Consider the following 17,467-nt stretch of genomic DNA (forward strand, 5'->3'; position numbering starts at 1 on the left):
AAACTTTTAAACACACAACTGTGTCAGCTTTGTCCTAATAGTATTCAATAGTGTAGGGACTGTACCTCCATTAGTGTTCACTAACCTTATCTAAGCCATTATTCTCTTTGTTAACTTGTACCGTCTTCTTGGCCAACTCATTGTAGTGATAGTATTTAACAGTTCGACTTCATTCTGCACTTCCTCAACACTGCCAGCTCAACTCTAGCAGTATTAACTTAACACACACTCATCAACACTGTCACTACAAATAACAACATCACATACTTTATACTTCACTTAAACATCTTACTATCAACATAGCTGCATACACACATCATTCTCCAACTGTATGTTCATGTCTCATTCAACATGTCAACTATTTGTTGTTCTGCCACTGTTATCACCTAAACAATTAGAATACATTAAATCATCTTTACAAACAGACAAGTCAGTCACTCACTCACCTTAAAAGAACTAATCATTCATCACTATAGTTCCGGACATCACACTAAACTTTTGATTGTACTACCATGCACTACTACCCAGTTATAATGTTCACTTCAAATAAACCACTTTAGTCAAAAATAACAAATCTACAACAACAAATAACACACTTCCTACTACAACCTAAAACACTAGTCACTACAAAACTACTAAAATACTACTAGCGTAAATTGTTACTAAAACACTACTAGCCTGTTACCACCATTATCAGCTATCACAATCTGTCCATTATCCATCATCACTATTCCACGAGGATAAGTAAATCTTTTCTTCCCTTGATAGGTATCTTCGATGGCTGATGTAAACTTCCCATCTTCTTCAAACACCAACACACAGTGAGTGGTAAAACAATTAACCAACAAGTGTCCATCTGGTGTATAATGTATCCCAACTGGCAATCTTAATGAGGTAATAAAGTTACCAAACACTTTAAGGAATTGTCCTTTTGGGGTGAACACCTGGATCCTGTTATTGTGACAGTCTGTAATGAACAACTGATCTTCATTACTGTTCAGTGCTAGATCACGAGGTTTATTGAAAGTGCCAAGTTCTGTTCCATTTTGTCCAAAGCAGTACAAAAATCGTCCATGTTGAAATACTTGAATTCTGTGATTGTCACTATCACACACAAACAACAGTTCTGACTGGGACAACACTAGACCGTAAGGAGACTGGAATTGACTGTTTGCTGTACCTTTACTGCCAAACTGGGAAATAAATTCTCCATTTAGTTTAAACTTCTGAATACAGTCCAAGCCACTATCTGCAACATACAAATATCCCTTCTTGTCTACTGCTATTCCAGTGATGCTCTGAAACTTTCCATTTCCACTACCTGCTCCACCAATAACATGAGAGCATTGGAAGTGTTTATCAAATACTACTAACTGACTGGTGGAATTGTCACGAACAATAAGTTCATTGTTAGGTCCTTTAGCCAACATGTAAGGAGATGATAACTTCTTGTCAGTTGGTCCATATTTGTCAATGATCTTCACCTCCTGCTTCAACTTATTGTAGTCACGAATGTTCGCCGAAACTTTGATTTCTTCATGGTTCACTTCTAATCCTCTCCAGTAAACTGATAATGAATGATCTTCCTTTCTTTTAGGATTATACCATATATGGTACTGTCCTCTTGACTCTTCTTCAATATGTGTATTCTGTAAAAACTCTCTCTCCTTGTTGCAACGGATTTCTAGATCTTTTGATTGGTTTACTACAGGAGACCCAAAAACATCTTTCAGTGTAACAGTCACTTTAACTGGATCGCTAATTACTACTGGACCACTCACAGTACAATCAGGTAAATGTGGAAGACACGACACGTCACAAACTGAATCATTAACAAACTCAACTGGGTGATGACAAATAACAATCATGTCACTTGGTTTACACTCTGGATCAAGGCTAGTATGTTCCACTTGTTTTGTTACTTCGTCAACTCTATTCTCAATCCATTTGTTGTATGTGAGTAATTGTCTGGTTCTGTTAACTGTTACAATTTTATGGCAGAACTCATCGCAGCTCACCAATTGTCTTTCCAAAAACTTTGCATTTTCTTTTTGTACAGCGAGTGTCTCTTTAAATGAAGTCTTGATGATGTTCACCTTTCCAACTGTTTCTTCTTCTTGTTGCTTCAACAACTTGTACACTTCACCATATGTAGCTCGTATCTTCTCAATATTTGCTTCACTCTCAATGTCAACTTGTTTCTCACAATGTTCAATTTTCTTTACTCTATTTCTTACTTGTTCTAGCAACTGTTTCAGTGGAGCAGTGACTTCTTTCATCTTCTCTCTTTCTTCATCCACCACTTCATCAACAAAGTCAAAATCATGATCTCGATGACCACGAGGATGATCCTTCAAGGTGCAGTCTCGACATATTAAACTACTACAAGTCTTACAGTACAGGTCTAGTGTTTGTTTGGTGTGGGTCTTGCAAAATTCTTCCTTTTCTGGTGTGGCTACAGCTTGTTTGGGATTTTGTAGAAATTCACTGATGGGAACAGTTTTGTGAGATTTGAAATCTTTCCATTTTCTGTGAAATTCGTTACAGTCTCGACATAGCGCTTCTTCACAGTCTAGACACCACGTAATGGCTGGCGCGTCTTCTTCACATTTTCCACATTTCATGGTCACTGAAATTTGTCCGGATTCTTTTCTTTTTCCATAAATTTCCACTAAACGATTAATTGTAAAATTAGTGGGAATAGAAGCTATCCCGTCTTGTGGAAGTGGTGCACGACATAACGGACAACATACAATGGCCGCCATTTTCTTATTAGATTCTATACTCCTCTCTATACATCGCTTACAGAACGTGTGCAAACACGGGATGGACTTCGGATCAGTAAAAAGATCTCCACAGATGGAACAAGTTATTTCTTCCTCGATCTCTCGCCATTCCTTCTCTACGCCGCCGCCACTCGCCATTATCTTCACGTAATGAATCAGCTCGTAATGAATATAGTAAGAACTAAGAGAGGGGCGTGGCTGTACCGAAAAAAATAGTAGTAGTCTCTGTTTATCCGTACAATTAGACTAAGCGCCACAATCGACAATGCAGCTGATGAATGACCCTCGATTGTCATCTTGAATTTCTCCAGGACGCAACGTCACTGTTGCAGCGGACAACATACTTAGACATGATGGTTTGAGAGTAAGGGAAGTTTGTGCATAGACATACTAACTCAAGGGGTTAGTATATGTATCATCAGTGCATTGCTATGGTTTATGGTTTCTGTGTAGTGGAGATATGGGACCGACTGCAGCCATAGTGTATAAGAAACTTGCTTCCGTGTTGGCTGAAAAGTGGGAAATGAATTATAGACGGTGTTTGTACTGGATGAGATGCAGACTTTGCAAAAGCCGTTAGGTACAGTATGTTACCATTATAACTTAGAAAAAATGACACCAAAAGGTACAAAAAACGAAAAAAAAAACCTACCCACCATGGGCACTCGAACCACAAACCTCCAGACTGAGGTGCACCGGTGCTAGCTGCCAGCTCTTCTTATTTTTGCCATATTTAAATGTCACAAATGTAAATCACTATATATCTAATCCATACCCTAACCCTAACCTAATGGTTTAAAACGTTGCACTAGCACTTCTTACTAATCCTAAGGGCGCTTTTCCTAATCCCAAGAGCGCTGTTCCTAATCCGAAGGGCGCTGTTCCTAATCCGAAGGGCGCTGTTCCTAATCCGAAGGGCACTGTTCCTAATCCGAAGGGCGCTGTTCCTAATCCTAAGAGCGCTGTTCCTAATCCTAAAGGCATTTTCTAACCCTAGGGCTGCTGTTACTAATCCTAGGAACAGAATAAGAGCAAAATTAGGTGAAATTACGATAAAAACCGAAATGGTAACATACTGTACGTAATGGCTAGTCAGACATTGCTTCTCTTTAAGATCAGCCATTATGTGTTTGAGGGGTCATCATTCTACGTCATTCAACATCTGCCAGTATCAATCTGGCCTGAGGGCATGCTTAATGCTGATGCCCTCGAATAGCTTTGTTCTTAATAGTCACTGGTGTTATCCAGCTGTCCAGCACGTACTTGACAGCCAGTGCTGGGGGTCGTGGTAAGGGCATTCCATCTAGCCCGGGGGAAAAAAAACAACTAGGTGTTGATAAGTGGATCACATGACCACTTGTAGCCACACCTTATTTTCCTGCAAGACTTATCAGTTACATCACATGTGTTTACGTGGTAATTGATCCAATCATAAAAAAATAAAAATTTAGTTTTACTAGACAAATTAAGGTTGTGTGTGCAGTTTGTAGTAGTGGTGACACAAGCAATGTCATGCCAATCAAATAGTTGAATCATAGATACAATAACGCTTACCGGGATTAGAAACGGAAGTATGCTACGTCAAAATCCCCAATGTTATGTCACAGCCTTTGATATTATCTGCAGTGTTTCGCCTTACTGCGTTGGTACAGGTAACTCACTTTCTGTACAAATTTCACTTCAAATACTTCACTACAAGGTTGTATTACACAGTAATGGAGTCACTGGACTGCAATATACTGAGGTAAAATGTTTCTGCTGGTTGTAAATTTAGTTTTTGTAACCGTGTCAGTCAAAAGTACGGGTCGGACTCAATGAAATATGGGCTTGTATCTTTTCCACCTGTGAGTATTTAAACAATTTGTATGCTGAGCACATGTCTCATGGCCATAACTAATAAGTTGTATAGTGCCTACTTTATCCAGTGAAACTGCTCTGCTTTGTAGTAAGATTTTCCAAAAGTAACCAAAACATGGATCACATGTGCACCCACTTCCTTTTTCAACCCCGGTAAGCGTTATTATAATCTATGGTTGAAAATACGAATAATTGTTTCATCACTTAAATTGTAGAGGTCAAATGTTAGTATGTTGTCTGCCATGGTATACTGGTCCCCCAAAACAGGTTCGCCAAACCAGTCACAAAACTGTATTTGGTGTTCCATCCCCTGACCACAAAGCAGTACAACTCACAGTTGCATTTTACAGTTGGGCTGCCACTGGCCTGTGAGTAAATTCTCTTACTGTTTCAGCGATAGTTTTATCACAGTTATATCATCAAACTGATACATAGCCAATTTTCCCAGCCACCAGGTGTTGCTCAGCTAAACAATAAATTTCACTGCAGTATGGGTGTGATACATTCATACCAGAACATAGACAGCTGTTCACTCTTTTTTGCTTTGTACTTATATATGTATATAACTATTCTGTAGTAGTGAGATACTGAAGTATGTAGCTATAAATATAGAGGTAATTTAATAGTTACACACTTGGTCAGCCTCGGTCACTACCCACCATTGCTGCACATGAACTAACTGGTTGTTGGAATTTGCCTGTTGCGTTTGACCTCAAGAAAAACTTTGCTATCCTTAATGGCAGGGAACTAGTTAATTGTACAGTGGACTGATGCTCCAGAAGATATGGAGGTTTCATTGCACTGGTCATGGCAGAGCAGCCCAACTGGACTACCTGAGGGTAGAGTGTAGTGAGGGACCAGCTACACTTGATAGTTCACAGTACAAAGAAGTACTGAGGGGATAATCACAATATCACACCTTTGTCAGTATAGGTGGCTGTTAATAATACCATTCCAACATTTGGCCAATCAAAGCTCAATTTGATTGGCCTGCATGATACCCTACAAAATATGTTTTGTGTAATTCATATTTCTAGCACTAGTCTTTATAATTTGTACAATAAAGATCGTAAATTATGTTGTGATTTGTGCTCATTGTACTTTATTTGTGTTGTTTGAACATCTTCCCCACCCCTCTCCCCTAGGGATGATTTGTAAACTGAAGGAGCACAGACTACTAGCTAACCTAGAGGAGAACTAGTTGATGATTGTGAAGAGTGTTGTTACACATTGACCACTTAGCTGTGTATCCTTGGGTTACTCTATTATCTACTATCCCACTAGGGACCTGATAAAGGTTAAAGCCTGTTAATACAGGGAGTTGTGTTGACAGTGTTGAATGTATCCCAGACCAGCTGGTGACTTGATCCTCCAGTAACATGTAGTCTAGGTAACTACCTAAGGAGCCACACAACCCGGGATCCAGAATTCCCCAATTAACCTATACTTACTCTATATGATGAACATTATTGGGGTGTGATCATTGTGTACATGTGCAGGCAACCATTCTATTCTAGTGACCTGTAGCTGTAGGTTTGAGTGGTGTGATTTTTGTTATGTGTACCAACTACCAAAGTTGAATTTGTGCTACTGTAAACTGTTTGAGAGAGATGTAAGTCAATTATAGGTGCTTACCATAAGAACTGAAGCTGTGTTCTTTTATTGCTTGTCAGAACTGTTGAAGTGGCGGAATTATCTTTAACTTCAAAGTGAAATCTATCAGCCATGATTAGCATGTACAGTACCCCAACAGTGTGTTAGACCTCTGACCAGCTGACCTTTCCCTTTTGTTTGTGAGTGGTTGGGTGGGGAAAAGAAGTGTAGCTATGTGACACTGGTGTAGTTTTTGTAGTACATGTAGTGTGATGTTTCCTTGACTGACTGGCTACTAGTTGGAGGTCATTTGCTACAGAACATCATACTAGAGTGTCAGTGGGGTTCATCGATAGTGACCTTGTTGAGAGGTTCCTTGACCTCTGATGAGACAAAATGGAGGAAGAGAATATGAAAGTGAGTACACACCCACCACACCTCCATCCTCTCAGCACATACCACATAGCTAGTGTGTGGGTGTAGCCTCACCAAATATCACACACAGAGACAAATATTACAGTCGGTCACGGGAAAGGAGATTTAGCTGAATGGTGGAATTTGTAGAAACAGAAGGAATCGTCGTTTACAGAATATGGGCAGCCTTAGAACACCCACTACCAATAACTGTTACACATAAATGCAGCTACATAGAACCGTAGATAACTCACAACAATTGAGTGAACGGTTTTTGTAGTGCAGGTTACTTCTTGCAACTTAGCATTATCTGTGGCACCATAATAGGGCAGCCCGACTATTCAACACCAGTTCTGCAATTCAACATGTAGTTAAAAAACATTCTAGAACACCCTATCACGTGTTTGGTATCTAGGAGGCACTTAGTGTTGATTGTAAAGCGATGATTGAGGTGATGATTGATGAGGCTAGAGATAAGACTAGCGCCCAGAGACTACAGTCTAAGAAGAATTGATTGCCATGGATGATGTTAGGCTGCAAGTGGCAGAATCAGCACTACAAAGACCATGTACTTCAATTGTGGTGAGTTCATGTAGCTGTATTTTATGTGTAACAGGTGTTCTAAGGCTGTCCATAATCTGTAAATGATGATTCTTACTATTTCTGCCATTTGGTGTCTGACCACAACTCAGTTTGCTCAGATATAATGTCCTAACTATCAAAAGGAAAGGTGTGGAGCCTAAGGAATACAGTTTATCTGTTTGGTTTATGGCTTGTACTGCTATTCATAACTACCACTTGGTTGTTAGGAGACACTACATTCTTATAACCCAAGCCCAAGGGGAGTGGCCATGAATGTACTAGTGTTATAGTAGCTCACAACAAGAGCAATGAATGATGTGAACAGTAGATAACAGAATTAATAACCACATACAATCTAACTCTTAGTTGAAATGTTGCACTCTATCCTACAATGACCAATCAAGCCTGCACATGACAGGACATTATGACCAGTTTACTGCAAAATGTTATATTTGTCTCTGCTCACACACCTCATTAGCTAGGAACCATTGTTACATGACATCTACTCCTGTATGTAGTTATTGTAAGCTATAAGGGGATAGCTTATCAATGTTTCAGCTTCAACTGTGGCTTGTTAACATCTGCAGTGATAGCTTATTGCTGACCATAATAAGCAGGTGGCCACATTAGGCAGGTTACTTTGTACTAAAATGTCACATTTTATGATTTTCAAGTTAGTTTGCTTTTGTGGCATTTTTCTCTTTGAATTTACAATGTACTGTACATCCTAACTAAAAACCATATAAGCAGCACCAACAATAATATTGTAATTTTTACTGGTCTTTTGTTAAGAATCCCTCAACAATATCTGGTATTAAAAAAGTTTTCACTACGCAGTTAATAGTTGTAGTGTGATATTTGTTACACCCCTAATCCTGTGTGTGGTCCCAACACTTGTCACTAGTGTACACACATTAGTGACCAGGTGTGTAATAACCAGTCTTATCAGCTATGACAGGAGACTTGATTTTTCACCATAGACATGTAGCCACATTAATGTACTATTTAATTTCATTGTCAAAGTTAAGTTGTCTGCTTTTTTAGGTTGCTGGTCCCAGTTGCTGTGATACAAATAGTCTATGGCCTTGATGAGAGCTCTGGTTGTGGAACTTCATGACAAATTTTATGGACACTTGACTGTTAGCTACCTGATCACATCACAGTGGATGACCGGAAAGTTAGTAATTGTAGAATGTGTAAAACTTTAGTACATGTAGTCATGTAGCCTCACCCATTAGTAAACTGAATTAAAACTGACAGTATTTGGAAATAGGTAATGAGACCAGTGATCCCAGAGACTGTAGTCACATTTTAGAACTATTAAATCAGGACACCTCCCGAATGTGGTCAATTTCAAGTGATCATCTCCAGTGTAGGAGTCTTACACTAGCAATGAAGTGATTATACTAAAAGTAATACCATGAATTAGGAAATATTAACATTGAAAGCCTGATTCTTCTACACCATTGAAGATCCTTTCTAAGATGATTACTCCATCTGTACAGCGAATTTCAAAGCATTAATTACTCCAAGCGCTTTTTTTGGTGGGCGTGGAAAGTAATCGTTTTTTTATTAGTTAATCTCGATTGCATAATTATTACACACTGTTGGTTTTTTCGTTGTATCTTCCTGGTTTTTAGCTCGATTTCTTTCAAACCACAAAAGGTTTGAGGTTCAATAGTTAACCTATTCACCCACCGATTTTCAGCTTCTTCCCGTAAGCGGTTTACCCTGTAGGCGTGACAACATATTGGTGTTATTGTTCGTGGATAATCGCTAATAACTCTTTGCCTGTTTATTGTATTCCAGCCAAAATTGGTACAAAGATGCACCTTCATACCCCCCTTCTGTGTGCCAAATTTCAAGGTAATCGGATGTTGCATTCGCGTTTTATAGCGGTTTTTGTAAGTGTGCGAAAAAGGAAGAAAAAAAAGAAGAAAAAAAAAGAAGCTAAGTCAATTTTTGAAGTCGCATATCTTGGGAACGCTTGAAGCGATTTTGCTCAGATTTGGAATGTGGAGTACTGAAGTTGGAGGGAGTGTCCACAGCAAAAATCGTCTTGTTTCATCAAGGCAGCACAGAGCTACGGAGGTGTGAAAATTGCGTTTTCTTTCTTCCTGTCAATATACTCACGGGTGTTGCACGCCGGCTTCTTGGGCCGCACGACACACTACCGTGTGTCTTGATCTCAAATATTTGATTATTTCAACTCTTAGATGTGACTGTTCTATTAGAGTACTTTATCTTTTTATCAACAGATGCTTTATTAAATGAGTGTATGTTCTATTAGAGTCTATGAAACTTTAAGAAAGTTCTAACATTATCACTACAGCCATTTCTTGGCTGTCACCTTTGGTATTGTATCTTGCAATATTTGAAGGCCATATACCCTTTCTCCAGCTCAGCTGTTTTGCTATAACATGATGGAGGTAGTGGCAATTACAGTGGAACTTAACCACCTTTGGGCCAAGGGTCTTTATAGAGAGGTGTCTGCCTAACATGTGTAATGTCACTGTATGTGTAGTGTTAGTGTGTTTGGTTATGTAGTTGTACCTTTGTGTATATATCCAGAGTCAAGGCCCTGTGGTATTAAGATTTTATTCAGTATTTTTAAAGGTGGTACCTCAGTGTGACTAAATATTGATACATTACAGATCCCTACATTTAGTTACCATCACCAATAAAGTCTCAAGAGCCTGTTCTGAAGACCAAGGGTCCATGTTGCACCTCCCGATGTTGAGTTGATGTTGAATTTTCACTGATGCTGGCTACTTTGGAATTCAGTGTAAGTGATACCTGTCAACATTAATTTTCATTTCCACTAATGTTCCTAGTCAGCTATCCAAATGTAGGAGAATAAATGTAAGGTGTGATCACACCTGTTCAGTAATTTAATTCTGTGGACATTTTATGCAATGCTGTCTCCTGTTATTGAGGTTCACTGTACAGTAATAACACCTGTGTAATAAGGTCACCTGTCTAAACTGACCACTAACTTTTAATAGGATCATAAATTGGCCTAAGAGTAACTGGCACGCTTTGTACCAGTTGTTATTTAAGTTCATTTCTTTATTGTTATCCATCCATAGTTTCAATGGACCTTGATGTGAAGATGAAGGCAGTGATGATCAGAGCTTGTTTCCTCATTGTAAGTGTTACATCATCTAGTGTTCTTACTACACACCAGTACTTGTGTTCTTTACAGGATTTCATGTTCTTTGAACGACAACAGAACAAATGAGAAGACTTTGTGCCTGTACATTTTGTAACCTGATTATTATGTGTGTTGTAGAAAGTGTTAATCTATGTTAGGCTGTGTGTTGTTAATTATGTAACATGTCTCAAATAATGTATCATATTTTAGTTTGATCACAAGCACAGTTTTATCATGCCATATAGTTGAGGGAGAAAGTTATCACGAATTGCCATCATTCAAGATTTTGAAGAGGGAACTTCTTCAGGGATAGTTTATGTGTTTATAACACTCAAACTAAACCATGTTGATTGAACTGCAAATTTTGAGGAGGAAACTTGCATGGATAGTCACCAATCCTTGAAAATCACAATAAACTCTTGAAAAAACCTGTTATATGGTAGGTTTATGAAGTTATGCTTGTACGCTAAAGCAAGAACAAGTTTCAGCATGTTGTTAGAGAAAGTTTAGGATATGCCCTCCTAGCTATCACAGAGCCTGAAATTATGGTCCATTTTCCAACCATTTCTGGCTAATGTCTGAACACTTTTAGAAAGTTTTGTTGAGTGTACATAACAGGATTTGTCAGATTGTTTCCAAAACATAATTTCAGGCCCTGCTATCATGAGATTGTATGTGGAAGTAACAACTATTCGTAAGTTCAAATCTACACCCACTAGTTGTGTGGGACAATGTGGACACAAGAAATGTAGGGAATCATGTGATCAAAAATTAGCTTCTTTAAAGTGCCAAATCCATCAGGGACCTGCAGCTCTTCCAACTGAGCTACGTACTTCACTGTTTTGGTAGTGCTATCCCACTAACAATGACCTCTTGCAATGGCTAAACATTCACAACTAATCTATACTGCAGCTACTTATCATCACAGTGTAAATTAGCAGGTAATGACATACCTGTTGGGGTGGTACCAAACTAACCACTAACCACTTGTAAAAAATGTTTTTACATGTAATAACAGTTATTATAAAGCAGGAAGTTAGTGGCTAGTTTACCATCCACTTGACTTGAGCACATATGTAGATAAGTTTACACCAGCAGGAGATGGCTATACTATCTGGCTAACAATTCTACACACTAATTATTTTGCCAAGTCTGCTATCTGAAGACATGTCAAAGCCCACACGTTACTATAGCAACCCTGGAGTGACATCACATGATGTTATTGGTTTGACTGGAATGTATAGACAAGTTACAAAACAAGTTGTTTTGTGCTATTGTAGTCCATCTAGGTTGGAAAAGGTCACATCAGAAGATGCAACGAACAAACACGTCAAGTCCCTCTTGGACACTATAGTTGGTCTTACACATACAACACACATCTTTATAAATCTGCAATCTATAGGCTACTTGGCCAGATACTAAAAGAACTACTGTATGCATAATAAAATTGTGAGTCAGTCTACTCCTCAAGGAGGGACTATTATGGCTATACCATGCACAAGGAAAAGTCAGGATGATCCATCATGTGAAACATGTACAGTTGGCTAGCCTATGATCCCACTTATACCATTTTGTAGACTAGTGCAATTTAAACAGTATTTGGTAGCAACAGCATAGAATAGGACATTAATTTGACAGACATGTACACACACACAGAGTTTACACCATGCAGAGAAAAGTCATGTTTTAGCTGTATACCACTTTCACACACACACATAACACATAATTACAGGATGTATGTGCTACACTTTCACTACAAATCCTGGAGACAAACCCTCCTGGGGAAAGAAGGCACGTTATACTTCATGGACAGTGTGAGAATCAAACGTCCTACGTGGACAGGATGGATTTGTTTCACCCACTTTAATATATTGTAATCCAGCTGGATTTTTTGTTCAAGAGAATAAAATCACCAGCCGGACGAATGCTCATTCATACATGACACTTGTGTGTTTTCAAAAACAACATAATGATCTGTACCTGTAAGTGTATTATAAGTTTAGTAGGTTAATGTTCTTCCACCAAAGTGACTTTAAAATGGCTTCATCTCCTTGGTCTCTTGGATCATTTGGTGTTGATCTCCTGAAATAACGATGACAGGTGATACCAAATAGTAAATTAGTAGCCTCTCTGTTGCCGCTGGTAATGTTAGGTCCCATCTGTCATCCTGTGTGTTGTAGAATAAACACTCACACTGTAATAAACACACACACATACTCACTACACGCACTTACGCTAATACACTATAATGTTGTAGGTCTTCTATAGTTCTTCCTCTAAACTCTTCAAACTTCACTTTCAAACTTTTAACACACAACTCTGTGTCAGCTTTGTCCTAATAGTATTCAATAGTGTAGGGACTGTACTTCCATTAGTGTTCACTAATTAACCTTATCTAAGTCATTATTCTCTTTGTTAACTTCTACCATCTTCTTGGTCAACTCATTGTAGTGATAGTATTTAACAGTTCAACTTCATTCTACACTTCCTCAATACTACCAGCTCAACTATAGCAGTACTAACTTAACACACACTCATTAACACTGCCACTACAAATAACAACATTACATACTTTATACTTCACTGAAACATCTTACTATCACCATAGCAGCATACACACATCATTCTCCAACTGTATGTTCATGTCTCATTCAACATGTCAACTATTTGTTGTTCTGCCACCGTCATCACCTAAACAATTAGAATAAATCATCTTTAGAAACAGACCAGTTAGTCACTCACTTTAAAGAACTAATCATTCATCACTAGTTCGATCTGGACATCACACTAAACTGTTGAATGTACTACCACTACTACCCAGTTATAATGTTAACTTCAAATAAACCACTTTAATGAAAAATAACAAATCTACAACAACAAATAACACACTTCCTACTACAACCTAAAACACTAGTCACTACAAAACTACTAAAATACTACTAGTGTAAATTGTTACTAAAACACTACTAGCCTGTTACTATCACCATCAGCTATTACAATCTGTCCATTATCCATCATCACTACTCCACAAGGTTTACTAAACCTTTTCTTGCCTTCATAGGTACCTTCAATGGCTGATGTAAACTTCCCATCTTCTTCAAACACCAACACACAGTGAGTGCTCCAGGAACTGATCAACAAGTGTCCATCTGGTGTATAGTGTATCCCAACTGGATCATGTAACTTGTAGGGGACATCAGTGAAGTTACCAAATACTTTAAAGAATCGTCCTTTAGTGGTGAACACCTGGACTCTGTTATTATCACTGTCTGTAATAAACAACTGATCTTCACTATTGCTCAGTGTCAGGTCAACAGGTTCATTGAAGGTACCAGATTCTGTGCCATGTCGTCCAAAACAATAAGAGAATCGTTCATTTTGAAATACTTGAATTCTGTGATTGTCCTTATCACACACAAACAACAGTTCTGACTGGGACAACACTAGACCATAAGGAGACTTGAACTGACTGTTAGCTGTACCTTCACTGCCAAACTGGGAAATAAATTCTCCATTTAGTTTAAACTTCTGAATACAGTGCAAGTCACTATCTGCAACATACAAATATCCCTTCTTGTCTACTGCTATTCCAGTGATGCCCTCATTTCCACTACCTGCTCCACCAATAACATGAGAGTATTGGAAGTGTTTATCAAATACTACTAACTGATTGGTGGAACTGTCACGAACAATAAGTTCATTGTTAGGTCCTTTGGCCAACAGATAAGGAAATATTAACTTCTTGTTAGTTGGTCCATATTTGTCAATGATCTTCACCTCCTGCTTCGACTTATTGTAGTCACGAACGTTCGCCAACACTTTGATTTCTTCATGGTTCACTTCTAATCCTCTCCAGTAAACTGATAACGAATGATCTTCCTTTCTTTTAGGATTATACCATATATGGTACTGTCCTCTTGACTCTTCTTCAATATGTGTATTCTGTAAAAGCTCCCTCTCCTTGTTGCAACGGATTTCTAGATCTTTAGATTGGTTCACTACAGGAGACCCAAAAATGTCTTTCAGTGTAACAGTCACTTTAACTGGATCACTAATTACTACTGGACCACTCACAGTACAATCAGGTAAATGTGGAAGACAAGACACGTCACAAACTGAATCATTAACAAACTCAACTGGGTGATGACAAATAACAATCATGTCACTTGGTTTACACTCTGGATCAAGGCTAGTATGTTCCACTTGCTTCGTTAATTCATCAACTCTATTCTCAATCCATTTGTTGTATGTAAGTAATTGTCTGGTTCTGTTAACTGTTACAATTTTATTGGAGAATTCGTCACAGCTCACCAGTTGGCTTTCCACAAACTTTGCACTTTCTTTTTGTACAGCGAGTGTCTTTTTAAGTGAAGTCTTGATGGTGCTAACCTTTCCAACTGTTTCTTCTTCTTGTTGCTTCAACAACTTGTACACTTTACCATATGTAACTCGTATCTTCTCAATATTTGCTTCACTCTCAATGTCAACTTGTTTCTCACAATGTTCAATTTTCTTTACTCCATTTCTTACTCGTTCTAACAACTGTTTCAGTGGAGCAGTGACTTGTTTCATCTTCTCTCTTTCTTCATCCACCACTTCATCAACAAAATCAAAATCATGATCACAATGACCACGAGGATGATCCTTCAAGGTGCAGTCTCGACATATTAAACTACTACAAGTCTTACAGTACAGGTCTAGTGTTTGTTTGGTGTGGGACTTGCAAAATTCTGCCTTTTCTGGTGTGGCTACAGCTTGTTTGGGATTTTGTAGAAATTCACTTATGGGAACAGTTTTGTGTGCCTCACAATCCTTCCATTTTCTGTGAAATTCATTACAATTGTCACATAACCCATTCTCACACTCAATACACCACGTGACAGCTGGCGCTTCTTCCCTACACTTTCCACATTTTATCATCACTGAACCTTGTCCAGATTCCCTTCGCTTTCCAAAAATTTCCACTAAACGATTAATTGTAAAATTAGTGGGAATAGACGCTATCCCGTCTTGTGGAAGTGATGCACGACATAACGGACATGATACAATGACCGCCATTTTCTTATTGGACTCTATACTCCTCTCTATACATCGCTTACAGAAGGTGTGCAAACACGGGATGGTCTTCGGATCAGTAAAAAGATTTCCACAGATGGAACAAGTTATTTCTTCCTCGATCTGTCGCCATTCCTTACTCGCCATTGTCTAGCTTCACGTGATGATAATTGCAAGGACGACTAGGGGTGTGGCTGTACCGCAAAAATAGTAGAAGTCTCTATTTAACTGTGCGCCACAATCGATAATCCGATGAACGAGATCCGCATGTATATCAGTGTGAATTTCTCCAGGATGTAATGTCAATTTGAAGAGAGTAAGGGAGTTAGTATACAATCTGGTTGTTAAGTGACGTATTACCCCCTTAGTGGTCTCCCTTCCGGCTGATATACATGGGATTGGACAAGTTGAGTTAGTGTAGTATTGTCGCCATTGGAGCAGCTTCAGTATGAACTAGAAAGAGATGTCCCCAAACAAAGTGAGACCATTTCAGTGTGGTCCCAGTCATGCACCACGATGCACATCACAGCCGACTACTACAGTAGGGTGGGGGATTTGACAACTTTATGAGGTAATAGTCCCACTACTGGAGCACTAACATTACTGGCTGCAATCTCCAAATCATCATCATTATGTGTGAAAAGGGAAATAGGTTAGTGTATCTGGGATGTTTTCATTATCAGCTTATTAGGGATGCAACAATATTACAATAATTGATATATTGCAATATTTTCTACCACAATACAATACAATATTGTCATTGCTGTATTGCAATATACCACAAAGCTGTGGTATGTGGATAATTACATCAAAGGCACCATAAAGTAATAATTGATGATTTATTGGTGACCAGAAGCTATACCCTGAACATATAACACTGATAATACAGTACTACTAGCCTAGCTACTTGTAAATGCATTTGATGATGGTTCTTGACCAGTGGGTACCTTAGCATACAGATATGGGCTATTGCAACATTAACTTTACCACATTTCAACATCGTATTCAAATATTGCAATACAACAATATATTGCAATATTTTTGAAAACAATACACAATATGGAGTTTACCCATATTGTTGCATCCCTACAACTTATTGTGTACTGGGTGTTGATGGGTGGATCACATGACAACTTGTAGCCACATCCTATTTTCCTGAAATTACATTACATGTGCTTACATGGAAAATGATCCAATCTAGTTTCACTACACAAATCAAGGCTGCAGTTAGTAGAGGCCAAAGTAGCCACTGAAGCAGAGTAGTTACATGGAAACCAAAATTCACAGAGCCATATACCTCGATCTGGCCATGGTGATCCCTGTATGAAAATTTGTACGACAAACTGCCTTGACCTTTGATACCACACATAGCAAAACTGAAGTAATCATTCTGGAGAGATTTGTCATGTATTTCTTCTGTAGTGTTCAGTTACAAATGTGATGAAGTATACCATCACCAAGTCCTATATCACCCAACAATGAGTTAGTGTAAAGTGGGAAAGTTTGTGATCAACCAATATTAGTTTGGAATGGATGAAAGAGTGTGGAGGACATGTGTACATATTGTTAGGAGGTGCTACAAGGCATCTTGTGGTGTAGGAAACTTGTCCCCATGGGTCCTCAATTCCAGGGTCCACTGTGTTTTCCTTTACCTACCCATCTTATCAGCCATGACAGGATCGAAACTTGTTATTCACAGTAGACATGGAGCCACATGAATGCACTGATGAATTTCTGTCATAACCAACTGTAGTATAATACTTTGCTTTTACAGGTTGCTGGTCCCAGGTCTTGTGGTGAGCCATACAAGTAGTCTAAGGCCTTGATGAGGATTGTTAGCTACTTGACCATGTATACCATTTGTGATGGTACCCCTCAAGAATTCTCGGGGCTTCAGAAAGGTACATGCAGGTAATACACAAATGCTAACATAATTAAACAGGTTATTGTATATAGACAACGGTAAATGTCCACAGATGTGATTTCGTCAATCAAGTTACATTGTTTTGTTTACTGGTTTAGGGAA

At 38.6% G+C, this 17,467-nt stretch overlaps 2 protein-coding genes across 2 annotated transcripts; both read right to left on the bottom strand.

The window, feature by feature from the left end:
* Positions 1-662: 662 nt before the first annotated feature.
* On the bottom strand, positions 663-2,966 carry LOC136239947 (E3 ubiquitin-protein ligase TRIM71-like). Its single transcript, XM_066030689.1, has one exon. The coding sequence runs from the start codon at positions 2,922-2,924 to the stop codon at positions 663-665; it is 2,262 nt and encodes a 753-aa protein (XP_065886761.1). The 5' UTR covers positions 2,925-2,966.
* Positions 2,967-13,341: 10,375 nt separating this feature from the next.
* LOC136239948 (E3 ubiquitin-protein ligase TRIM71-like) lies at positions 13,342-15,588 on the bottom strand. The gene has a single exon (XM_066030690.1). It carries the CDS (start codon positions 15,586-15,588, stop codon positions 13,342-13,344), a length of 2,247 nt encoding a protein of 748 aa, XP_065886762.1.
* Positions 15,589-17,467: the final 1,879 nt, after the last annotated feature.

Source organism: Dysidea avara, chromosome 12 (genome assembly GCF_963678975.1).
Source record: "Dysidea avara chromosome 12, odDysAvar1.4, whole genome shotgun sequence".
NCBI classification, from domain to species: Eukaryota; Metazoa; Porifera; class Demospongiae; order Dictyoceratida; family Dysideidae; genus Dysidea; species Dysidea avara.